The following is a 13,103-nucleotide window of genomic DNA, read 5'->3' on the forward strand; positions in this document are numbered from 1 at the left end:
TTATTACATTGCATTACATTGCAACGTATTGCATTGTAATTGTATTGCTACTCTTATTGTATTGTAATTGTAATTGTAATGCTATTGTTATTGCATTGTATTGAATTGTATTTGTATTGATATTGCAATTGTATTGCTATTGTAATTGTATTAATTTTGCTAGTAATTGTAATTGTATAGCTATTGTTATTACATTGCATTGCATTGCAATTATAATTGTATTGATATTGTAATTGCAATGTTTGGGATTGTAACTGTAATTGTATAATTATAGCTATTGTAATTGTAATGCTTTGCATTGTGTCAATATCAGCTTGAACCAATAGTGATAGATGAATTAATACCTAATGTCAGAACGACGTTCTCTTTCGGAACTCCAATTTGAGCCATGAAAGTGAACACTACATTCAATACTAAATGTAAGAAAATAAAAATTGCTATTTGGTTAAAAAGAATCACAAATTAGTAGTTTTGTCTATCACTTTGAAGATTATAGTAGCAGGATTTTATTCTCTGAAAATAATTGCAATAGAGCAGACTAGCTGGGATAAGAGTCCCAGAATCGCTTGACGCAAAATATTCACCGTTTCCGATTTCATTATTATTGTACAACATCCGGTTTTTACTTTCACTTTCTGTTTCTCGTTTCTACACTGGTTTTTGTCAGCTGAGCAGTTACTGTGGTGCGCATTATTTAAACTAACTTCTAAGAGTACAGTCTAAATGTTTGGATATTTTACCCAATACAAATTTACGTTTCATCTTGTGACTGTATCCAGAAATTACCGTTTTCTCATGTTGTCTTAATTTCGATGTAACACTTTTAACGTTTCCATTCTGTGTTTGTTTTTTTAGATCTAGATGCATCTTTATTTACAAAATACACCTATTTAATTTTGAATCCATATTGAATCATATAGACAAATAGAGTTAAACCGACCTTAAAAACCATCCATGATTCTGTAATGAGGAGTACCAAATTCACCTCTATAAATATCGAATAACTGATGTTTTGTTTTATTTCTTCAAATAAAACAAATTTAAACCATATTCAAAGTCGCTTTTAAAGACGTTAGAACAAATTTAATAAAACTAACATATTTAGCCATTTTTATTTAATGTCAAAAATATGCATCACTAGAATAGTTGTTGAAAAAAATTCTGAAAGGTTAAAAATAAAGTCCAGACATGTTTTTTGCCTGTTAGACACCGGATCTTCAAGACATGTGACTGTCATGTGTTTTTTCAGCTGTTTTAATTACAAACCAGCGAGTTAAAATTAATAGGGTGCATATATAAAATGCATGGTTGTTCAACCTCCATTCATTCAATATTCTATTGACAATTTTTTTTTTTAACTATCCTTAATACATAAAGATGAAAACAGTCTTAGCTTTTCACATTTAATCATAAATTTTGAAAATTGCATTTTAAATTCCTCAAAATAATGTCTTTAGTAGAAACCTGGTGCCAAATTGCCAATCTGAAAAAAAAATCACAATGTTACAATTTCAGCACATGAAACATCAACTAAAACTATTTACAAGTAAGCTTTAGTACTGAAAAGAATTAAACATTTTTTTTTGTGATTGAAGCAATTAGCAGAACCACGACTTTAGAAAATACTCATTTCCGGATTTTAAATTCATTTCCTGTCAGTGTACTGATCCAGTTTCTTCTTCATACGAAAACATATGACACTGTTTTTTGACATACGATTTTAGCAAAATAATTGGAAACAGTAAAAAATCGTAGTAAGCCTTGACAAAATAATTCAAATACCTAAAAACATTCGACAGAACATGCCTTTTAAAGTTTGAGCACAAATGTGAATAAAAAATCAACAGTGAAAACCGTAAGCAGTGAAAATTGTTGTTAGTACAAAACACAACACGAGGATACTGTACATTTTATTTTTTAGAGTAAATTGTTAATCTGTTGATACTGTGAATGTTTTGTGCATATTTAAATATATTAAGCTATGTTGACATGAAAGAAAGACCTGCATATTGTCAAATGATAAAAATACAAATTGTTATTCTCTAAGAAAACATGTCATGCATGTAATACTTCTGCTTCAATTTTTGCTGATGTCACCGATTTTGGTATATATTTTCATGCAACATTGTCATTGTTACCGAAAATTATAAAAACAATGCATTATCTCATTTATTTTGTGTAAAATGGACAATTGAATTCTGTCAAAATAGGTGATTTTTTAAATATTTTCATATGATAAATTTAAGATATTCTGTATTGAGAGTTTATTATGTTTTATAGTAGATGTACTACAGATGAAGATTATTTATCATAGTATAAGAACATTGTGTAAATATCATAGTTTAACATTTGTACCTTATAAATACCTGTCAACAATGTCTACCGTTGATGCCAGTAAGCTAAAACAGCCTAATCCTATCATTGGAGTGTGTCAGTTGACCTGCACAGTGGATAAAGAAAAAAATTTCCAGATTTCTAGAAGTTTGATAGAAAGGGCAAAAAGCAAAGGTGCAAAGGTTTGTATTGAAGAGTTGCAATAAATAAAGAGTGATATAACACCAGTACTCCAAGGTTTGTTTTTAAGGCACAATAATCATAAACTGAAGTGTCTGAACCATGGTTTTAAAATTCATTCTCATCAGTCTGGATTTGACTAAGCACTTTTGAATCTGTCTTAATGTACTCCAAAATAAGGGCATAACATGCTGTTACAGGGTAACATGTTACGAGGAATATATATTGAAAAGCTTTCATTTACTTTAGTATAGATAAACCATAAAAACCATGAATGCTTAAGGAAAGAGGTAGACAATACCAAAGAGACATTCAGAAACAATAATTGTTGATAGAAAAACAGAAAACCACAATCAAAAGAAAAACAGACAAACAAATCTAGAAAGCACCGAAAGGTTAATAATGAGCAACATGAACACACCAAACGTATTAAGTATATATTAAAGGGGATATGAGATGTACATTAATGAGGAAATCACTCAATAATACAAAAAAAAATTCCACAGAATAAAACGTTTCTTTGATTTTTAGATGGTATTTTTACCAGAAGCAGTAGATTACATTGGAGAATCTAAACAACAAAGTATAGACATGGCAGAGGATCTAAATGGTATAACTACATCCAAATATCAAGATTTAGCAAAACAGCTTGGAGTATGGATATCAGTTGGAGGATTTCACCAGAAGGTAAAATTAATAACATTATATCAGTTGGGTTGTTCTACTAGGAGGGAAACAAGAAGTTTCATTAACTGGTAACCAAATACGAATCCACCTTTATGATTTATTTTAAATCCAGTATATTTTAAACGTCATTGTTTTTAATTAACGTCATTGTTTTTAATTAAGTTTAACGTCTGAGCTGATACCTAGATAACTGTAATTTAATAGCTCAGCCTCATGAATCGTGTAAATACATGTATGTAGAGTAGGTGAGCATTCAATGAAAAGTTGGACACAGTGACTTACACTTCATGCTTCATTGACATAAATTGAGTTGTAGGATATAGTATTTCTGTGAATATAAGTAATAGGACTTCTTCTTTGATGAGGGTCAACATAAGGGCAAAGTTTTGACTAGTTAAGTTGAATGTTGTAATTCTTATCAGAGGCGGATTTAGGGGGGGGGGGGGGGGGGCAGGGGGCCCGGGCCCCCCCTTTTTCAGTAAAATTTTGGTTGGTTATATAGGGAATCACTAAAGCGTGACAGAATCGGGCCCCCCCCCCCTTAGGCAGTCAGTGGGCCCCCTCTTATGAAAATTTCTAGATCCGCCACTGCTTATTTCAGTACTTATAAGACTGAGGATCATTTAAACTTGTGGAGAGATGAATAGGTTATTTTGACCAAATTATATATTTTCTTTTTACATTTATTCAATTGAACTTATTTTGCATAACAAGAAAACCTATGTGCTTTTAAATAACCTAAGTTTTAAACCATGTCTATGCCTTATATTTAGTATGTAAAAAAGGATAGCTTAAATTAAGAATATTCATCTCATGAAAACTGGCACATATATATATAAAAGAGAGAAAATTCATCTAAAAACGCAATAAAATGTCTATGCATCCCTACTGTGTATAGAAGGGGTTTCAGGAGGATGCACATGAGACAATTCTCTTGAAATCTCAGGACAAATTCCATCTGTCACAGAAGTTATAGCCCTTTATTAGTTATAAGAAGAGACAAAGTTTTCTAAGTTTTATACATGCATCAATATTTTAGGTTAAAGAAGAGAAAAGATTGCTGAACACACATGTGCTGATAGATAACAATGGTGAGATACAATCTACCTACAGTAAAGCTCATTTATTTGACCTTGACATACCAGAGAAGGTCAGACTATGTGAGAGTGATTATACTGTTCCAGGGGACAAAATGGTATCACCAGTAGAAACTCCTGTTGGCAAAGTTGGACTTTCTATTGTATCTTTTCTGTCTAGTATATTAAGATGATAAGGCCATTTTTTTGTTGATCTACTTTATAGGACTTTATATAAGTTTCTAAACATCTTACAAATAATAATGTCATTTTATATGATATAGGAAACCAAAACTATATAAAATATGGTTAGATTTATTTCAACTTTCTAGTAGTTCTGTTAATGAAGGATCTCTTGATTACTAGTCTTTGTCTTAATATTTACTCTCTAAGTTTGTAAATTTAGATAGAACTGTTTAATATGCTCCTTAATAAGGGTTATATCAATCTCTTTGAAGAATATTTGCAAATGTAGACATTTTATATATAAAACTCATACAGTCATCCTGCAAAATAAGAACTTTATAACAATAACTAGACAAAAGACAATAATATGAATCTAATTTTTGTAGGAAACATTAACATGAATTTTTTCCTTATCTTAGTTGGTGTTATGATTTAAGATTTCCAGAAATGTCTACAGCTTTAGCTAAGGAAGGAGCAGATATACTGACATATCCCTCAGCATTCACAGTACCAACAGGGATGGCTCACTGGGAAGTAGGTAATAGAGAAGTACCCCTTAGCATGCACAATCCCTACAGGGATGGCTCACTGGGAAGTAGATAATAAAACCATATCCCTCTTCTTTCACAGTCCTACCATAGATATTTTCCTAGGAAGAGCTAGGAAGTAGGTAATAACGAGGTAACCCTCATCATTCTTAATCCCTGTAGTGATTGCTAACTTTAAAAATGTATATCATATCAATTTACTCCTCTGATCCTTTAATTGTACAAAGACAAAAACACCTAAAATTTTAATGTGAAATTCATATTTTCTAATGACTGAGGGATTAAGGACTAAGCAATTTTCTTCAAATTTTCATCTTCATCTTCAGATGGAAAAACAATATTAAACAATAAATTTATCTTTATTAAAAAAAACAAAAAACAAGTAAGTGTGATCTTATGGTAATAAACATAATATGTTTTAGGTTTTACTGCGGAGTAGAGCTATAGAGACACAGTGTTATGTGGTAGCAGCAGCTCAGACTGGTAAACATAATGAAAAAAGGCAATCCTATGGTCATGCTATGGTAATTTTTTTTCTGTATATGATAAAGGGATGTGGTATACTTATATATATAATAAAGGAATGTGGTATGCTATCTATACCTAGTATCATATGAATAAAGGGTAATATGTAGAATGCAATAGTGAGATAGCAACCCAATAAAAAAAAGTTGTAATGAAATGAAACGACGTTTGGAGATCAACCAGCTCTACATTAAGCAGTCTTAAAAAGTTGTGGATACATTTGACTGATAATATTGAGAATGGAAATAGGGAATGTGTCAAAGAGACAACAACCTGACCAAAGAGAAATAAACAGCTGCGCCATGAGGGCATGATAAACCTGTCATCTTGTGTGTAATATTTATGCAATAATCATAAATAATTTCTGAGACACAGTGTGAAAACACACCATTTTTAAGAAAAAACTCAATAACTCTTAAATTAAATTTTGAATCATCACCAAAAAGTATACAGATCTTAAGATTAATATAACTAAGAAGTGTGTAAAGTTTTAAGCAAGAATCATAAATTGTTTTTGAGATACAGCGAGACATGTGAAAAACACCGTTTTTTTTTTACATAAACTCAATATCTCTAAAATATTTTTTTTAATAAAAACCAAAAAGTATACAGATCTTTAGATTAATATTACTAAAAAGTGTGTAAAGTTTTAAGCAATAATCATCAATTGTTTTTGAGATATGGCGCAACATATAAAAAAAAACCTCCTCCTTTTTTTACAAAATACGCAATAACTCAAATATAAAATTTTGAATCATCACCAAAAAGTATACAGATCTTTAGATTAATATAACAGAGAAGTGTGTAAAGTTTTAATCAATAATCATAAATCGTTTTTGAGAAACGGCGCGACATGTGAAAAAAACACACCCCTGTTTTAGTAACAAAGTCCTGCAACTCAAAAAGTTTTAATCTAATTTTCACCAAAAAGTATACAGATCGTTTGACCATCATAAGAAAACAACTATATTAAGTTTCATGGAATTTGGATAAGTCATTCTCAAGTTACAGTGCGACATGTTTACGCCGGACAGACAGACGGACAGACCCCGGACATTTGTATACCATAATGCATCCCATCAAAATTTTGACTGGTGTATAAAAATACCTGAAGGCCATCAATAAGTCTTCTAACAGCGAGAAAATCCAGCACCTGGATGCCATCAAAACTACATTCCCAAGAGACAAAACTAAAGACTACCACAAAGATTATCATTTTTCTTTAGTTATACCAGTAAGTTCACCTGATAAGAAAAAAATCAGCATAATAAAGTTGTGTCCAAACATTAATAGATCTAACCTTTAAAATCATAGAAAGACTACTGTGAATTCACTATTATTGGACACCAATTTTGGGGTTTTGTGGGAACAGGTGAACCATGAGTTTAAATGTTCAACAAATTTCAAATTTTATTTAGACCTCGTATGCAGAGATTGAGATTGGCAAAACCATGAAATCACTTACCGGTATCCACGAAAATGCAAATTTTCCACAATCTACAAAAATTAATACCCACGAAAATAAATGAATCCACAGTATGTAGATAGACTAGAGCAACAAAACACTGCTTTAGAAATGTCAATAAAAGAGTCGTCCTGAATATGCATGAAATATTTGCCACTGGACGTAAAGCAACCAACAACGAATCAATCAATAACAGATTAGTACCACTTCATATTTTTTGAATTACCTGTAAACATTTATACAGCTGCATTAGCACAATTGATATTTTACAAATACAGGTAGTAGATCCCTGGGGAGCAGTAATTGCACAGTGTAGAGAAGGTACAGATGTATGTGTAGCAGAAATAGATCTTTCCTATATCAAAAGTGTCAGAGCCAACATGCCAATATGGAGTCATAGAAGACCAGACTTATATGGAGAAATACAAAATTTATCTAAAAGTAAGTTAAAACTTTTAGGATTCTAAACTGACATGTAACCTTGCACTTGGATATCATAAAATAATAACAATATATATTTCTGGTATATTATGGATGCATTCAAAAATAGAAGATGAAAGCAGATGCATTTATTAGTTGTGGTATAATCCAGATTCTCTTTTCTCAAGATTCTATTTAAAGTAATATAGACTATGGTTTTGTCCTGAAGTACTTATCTTTTAAACATGTTTGTATGATTCCTTTAATTTTTGTTTTCACTTGTCAGAAAAGTATATATGTAAATAAATTATAGTAGACACTTCTCGGAATACAGTGATTTCCTCGGTAATTTCATTTAACCCACATATTTCTTTTCAGGATCAGGCTGTGATATTGATAGTGAAGAGAAGTACCAGTTTGGACATTGTTGGATTAAAAACACTCAAGTTTTCTATAAAACAAAATTAAGTTTTGCTTTTGTGAATATAAAACCGGTTTTTGCTGGTCATATCCTTTTGAAAAATATACATAAAAGTACTTAGTAGGTGGAGGTTGTGAAATTGACAAAACATTACTTACTGTCATTAGTAACAATTGCACCACATACAAACAATTATAAGATCTCTGACTTTTCTCTGCTGTCAAAATTTAAGAGAATACAGGAGTTCCAAATAAAATGGAGAACATGTATAATCATACCTAACCTTTAAAAACCTTACCCTAACATAGAAAAAAAACCCTTACTATAAATTAGCTCAACTCTAAAAAACAGGACCCTGTAGTAAAGGAGGGTCATAGTTGACTATAAATATTCAGACATGAACGTTTTGTTTCATAATAAAATGCAAATTCTGAATAAACATGAATCTTAAATGATATAAACATACAACAAATTTTCTTCAAAATCCCTGAAACTGTTATAAAATTTTATTACTGTGGTGAATCAAATACTGTTTTGTTCTGTAAATCTGTCAGTTTTAGATTGTTGTACCTCTATACTGCATTTTTTTTCTTGAAACAAATTATAGCAATTCTTATCCTTAACTTTAATGCACATGTATTAGTTGCACCTTTACGTCCAGCAGAGAGACTGTGTGACTTGTCACCTACAGAAATATCAGATGTGTTCAACACAGTTCAGACTGTTTCTAATGTAATAAAAAAACATTTTAATGGGACATCACTGACAGTTGCTGTTCAGGATGGCAAAGATGCTGGACAAACAGTTAAGGTAACTTATACGGTAAATGTATTTACAACAAGAATGTGTCAATAGTACATGGATGGCCCACTCACACTATCCTTTTCTATGTTCAGTGGCTTGTAAAAGGAGTAGGTTCAGTAAGACCCCTTTTTGACCCCAAAATATATCAGTTTTACAAAATTGTGAAAATGCAATGTTTTATCTATTTATTGGAAAGTAGAATGCTTCTGCTACACAAATATGAGCTGTTTTTGATAATTCAATGCACATATATCGGGTACTAACATCATTAAGTCATGCTAAATTACTGAAATCTTCACAGTTTTAGCATTTTAGTTAAATTTTAGACGGTTTCTGTCTTAAATGAAAGTGGCCGCATTCGTGTTCATTCATAATATTGAAATGTAAGTTGAATTTGATGATAATACATAACATTAATAAGGGTTGAAGATGAACATGGATGCGGCCACTTTCATTTTTGAGAAAAACCATCTGAAAAGTGACGATTTTTTGCATATTTGATAGATTTTTCATATTTTAGCTTGAATCGGCAGGTTTTTAATGACTTAATCAGTTAAAATCTTTCACATAAACTAATTGAATCAATTGAAATAGACACTTAAGTGTTTAAAAAGTGTCCAAAATATGTCATTAGACGAACCTGGAATTTGAGGCCAAAATAGGCCCTTACTGTGGGTAAAAACTCTAATTTGGCATTAAAATTAAAATTATCACATCATATAGAACATGTGTACTACGTTTCAAATTATTTGGACTTCAACTGCATCAAAAACTACCTTGACCAAAAACTTTAACCTGAAGTGGGATAGACAGATGGATGAATGGATGTACAGACAGAAAAACATAATGCCCCTAGTTGTTTAATATGGATAGATAAAACTATAATTTTGTGACTTAATTGTACAAAGAAAGCAATTCAGTTGAAAGAAAGTTGAAAGCTCTCATCCTTTTCTTTTTAGTAAATTATGTCCTTGAAATGTAAATAATAAAGAAAAGTGATTGTGTTGTGTACAATCACTGGCATGACAACTCTGTCTGTATTTTACAATTGTAATACAACCAATTTGACTTTTTTTCAGCATTTTCATGTTCACATCCTACCAAGAAGAGAGCAAGATATTCCAAATAATGATGATATATATCATGAGGTATGCATTATTAACTAAGTTCTTTAATGAGGCACACTTTTCACATTTTAATTTGAAATCTAATGTTGAAACTGATGTAAACAAGAATGTGTCCACAGTACACGGATGCCCCACTCACACTATCATTTTCTATGTTTAAAGGACTGTGAAATTGGAATAAATTCTCTAATTTGGCATTAAAATTAGAATGATCTTATCAAAGGGAACATGTATACTAAGTTTCAAGTTGATTGGACTTCTACTTTATCAAAAACTACCTTGACCAAAAACTTTAACCTGAAATTTGCACTATCATTTTCTATGTTCAGTGAACCGTAAAATTGGGGTCAAAACTCTAATTTGGCATTTAAATTAGAAAGATCATATCATAGGGCACATGTATACTAAGTTTCAAGTTGATTGGACTTCAACTTCATCAAAAACTACCTTGACCAAAAACTTTAACCTGAAGCCAAAAACTTTAACCTGAAATTTGCACTATCATTTTCTATGTTCAGTGAACCGTAAAATTGGGGTCAAAACTCTAATTTGGCATTTAAATTAGAAAGATCATATCATAGGGCACATGTATACTAAGTTTCAAGTTGATTGGACTTCAACTTCATCAAAAACTACCTTGACCAAAAACTTTAACCTGAAATTTGCACTATCATTTTCTATGTTCAGTGAACCGTAAAATTGGGGTCAAAACTCTAATTTGGCATTTAAATTAGAAAGATCATATCATAGGGCACATGTATACTAAGTTTCAAGTTGATTGGACTTCAACTTCATCAAAAACTACCTTGACAAAAAACTTTAACCTGAAATTTGCACTATCATTTTCTATGTTCAGTGAACCGTAAAATTGGGGTCAAAACTCTAATTTGGCATTTAAATTAGAAAGATCATATCATAGGGCACATGTATACCAAGTTTCAAGTTGATTGGACTTCAACTTCATCAAAAACTACCTTGACCAAAAACTTTAACCTGAAATTTGCACTATCATTTTCTATGTTCAGTGAACCGTAAAATTGGGGTCAAAACTCTAATTTGGCATTTAAATTAGAAAGATCATATCATAGGGCACATGTATACTAAGTTTCAAGTTGATTGGACTTCAACTTCATCAAAAACTACCTTGACCAAAAACTTTAACCTGAAGCCAAAAACTTTAACCTGAAATTTGCACTATCATTTTCTATGTTCAGTGAACCGTAAAATTGGGGTCAAAACTCTAATTTGGCATTTAAATTAAAAAGATCATATCATAGGGCACATGTATACTAAGTTTCAAGTTGATTGGACTTCAACTTCATCAAAAACTACCTTGACCAAAAACTTTAACCTGAAGCCAAAAACTTTAACCTGAAATTTGCACTATCATTTTCTATCAGTGAACCGTAAAATTGGGGTCAAAACTCTAATTTGGCATTTAAATTAGAAAGATCATATCATAAGGAACATGTGTACTAAGTTTCAAGTTGATTGGACTTCAACTTCATCAAAAACTACCTTGACCAAAAACTTTAACCTGAAGCGGGACAGACGGACGAACGAACAGACGAACGAACGAACAGATGGACGGACGAACGGACGCACAGACCAGAAAACATAATGCCCCTCTACTATCGTAGGTGGGGCATAAAAATGATACAGGGTAAACATAGACAATGAAAAATACAATACAGCAAAAGATAATACATGATACAAAACACCCAAGAAGTGATACATTCAAAAGATTAGACCATCAACTGAACATGACCTTTTTTTAGTTATTAGTAAACTTTTATAAATACAGTTTATTTAATTCAAGTTATCATTGCAGTTTCTTCAAAAAAATATTTATGAAAAGCATATTACCGTTTTTGAATTTTATTTACAGCTTGAGAAGCATGATAAGGTCATGTTACAATCTGATATGAGATCTGAAGAAGAGATGGAGAAAGAATCAAGAGAATTACGAAAGTATTTCAACCTATAGACTGAAATGAAATGGAAAAGCCAATGGACACTTGTTGCAATACATTAGTGTTACTTTGTTGATCTCAGTTATTCAGATCTTCTTTTATTAAACAGAAATGCAAAGTATTTCATACTCAGACATACCAATGAACATTGTGAACAAATAACAATGTTGCCCTCTTTAATTTGAGAAACCGATCACTTTAAGAGTATGGATAAGTTTATGGTTAGGGTCAAGTAAGATGAAATTTGACAAAAGCGTTCGGGTTGACTTACTATGAGTCACCCCTGGTTATGATAATAATTCGGGATAATAATAGTTTAGATTCATGTTTGGACATTTTTACTGATGCAAGGATTGTTTAATAATTGGGTTGTCACCCAGTTGTTAAAGAGTGGGTCCTCTCCTCCACCGAACAGGGCTGTAAATAGTAAAGAACAAAAAAATCAGTTGCATCATTGAAGTTGCATGTTATAGTTAATAAGCAGATATCATGAAAAGTTTCATTTAAAAAAATTATGTACAGTACATTAGGTTAATAATATAAATATAACTCGAGAATTTCCTTAATTTTAACAAGAACAACAAAGATTTCAAAATGATTTTTGATTGTAATCAGATTTTATTTTAAGTATTGCATTTTAAGAGTGGGTACTTATTACAGATTTTGTTAGGCAGAGACGCATTGTTTTAAAAGGAGGTTTTAAGATGTTTTTTATGCTGGTTATATTCTTTTTAAAAGGTGTACATGAGAGAATTTCATTTTGCTATTGCTTTAGCAATAAAAATATTGAAAGCAATATAAGTGTTTATTTCTTCATTATTGCATTAATATTATGAGTAGACATATGTCGACACAATTGTTAGTAGAAGTAAGTAAGATTTTATATAGGAATCTAAACAAACTGAATCCATTAAAACGTTTAATCCCGCTGCAAATGTTTGCACCTGTCCTAAGTCAGGAATCTGATGTACAGTAGTTGTCGTTTGTTTATGTAATATATACGTGTTTCTCGTTTCTCGTTTTGTTTATATAGATTAGACCGTTGGTTTTCCCGTTTGAATGGTTTTACACTAGTAATTTTGGGGCCCTTTATAGCTTGTTGTTCGGTGTGAGCCAAGGCTCCGTGTTGAAGGCCGTACTTTAACCTATAATGGTTTACTTTTTAAATTGTTATTTGTATGGAGAGTTGTCTCATTGGCACTCACACCAAATCTTCCTATATCTATGAAAATATTGCTTGTTTTATCTTTCGTGTTGTCTAGGTTATAACTTGTAAGGCTTCTTTAAAATAAATGTAAGACAAATTTTCTTTACATTTTGCATTTCGCTGAAATGAACCATGAAAGTTAGGTCACGT

The 13,103-nt window shown here is 31.2% G+C and overlaps 1 protein-coding gene across 2 annotated transcripts; it reads left to right on the forward strand.

The window, feature by feature from the left end:
• The first annotated feature begins 631 nt into the window (after positions 1-631).
• LOC143044886 (nitrilase and fragile histidine triad fusion protein NitFhit-like) lies at positions 632-12,315 on the forward strand. 2 transcript variants are annotated; one of them, XM_076217114.1, is made up of 11 exons: positions 632-683; positions 2,281-2,516; positions 3,046-3,201; positions 4,241-4,441; positions 4,887-4,997; positions 5,434-5,535; positions 7,280-7,442; positions 7,800-7,927; positions 8,476-8,652; positions 9,726-9,794; positions 11,662-12,315. In XM_076217114.1, the coding sequence occupies exons 2-11, from the start codon at positions 2,295-2,297 to the stop codon at positions 11,758-11,760; spliced, it is 1,428 nt and encodes a 475-aa protein (XP_076073229.1). In that variant the 5' UTR covers positions 632-683; positions 2,281-2,294; the 3' UTR covers positions 11,761-12,315. The 2 variants fall into 2 exon arrangements, with proteins under 2 accessions (XP_076073229.1, XP_076073236.1); XM_076217121.1 differs by having other exon boundaries at positions 640-683; positions 2,284-2,516.
• Positions 12,316-13,103: the final 788 nt, after the last annotated feature.

This window comes from Mytilus galloprovincialis, chromosome 1, assembly GCF_965363235.1.
Source record: "Mytilus galloprovincialis chromosome 1, xbMytGall1.hap1.1, whole genome shotgun sequence".
Lineage (NCBI taxonomy): Eukaryota > Metazoa > Mollusca > Bivalvia > Mytilida > Mytilidae > Mytilus > Mytilus galloprovincialis.

Bases quoted from the DNA above. Each gene is read 5' to 3' on its own strand.
- LOC143044886 (XM_076217114.1), top strand. From the start codon at position 2,295: ATGAAGATTATTTATCATAGTATAAGAACATTGTGTAAATATCATAGT. The intron at 2,517-3,045 runs GTTTGTATTGAA...TTTGATTTTTAG, and splicing joins CAAAAAGCAAAGGTGCAAAG to ATGGTATTTTTACCAGAAGC. The intron at 4,998-5,433 runs GTAGGTAATAGA...AATATGTTTTAG, and splicing joins CAGGGATGGCTCACTGGGAA to GTTTTACTGCGGAGTAGAGC.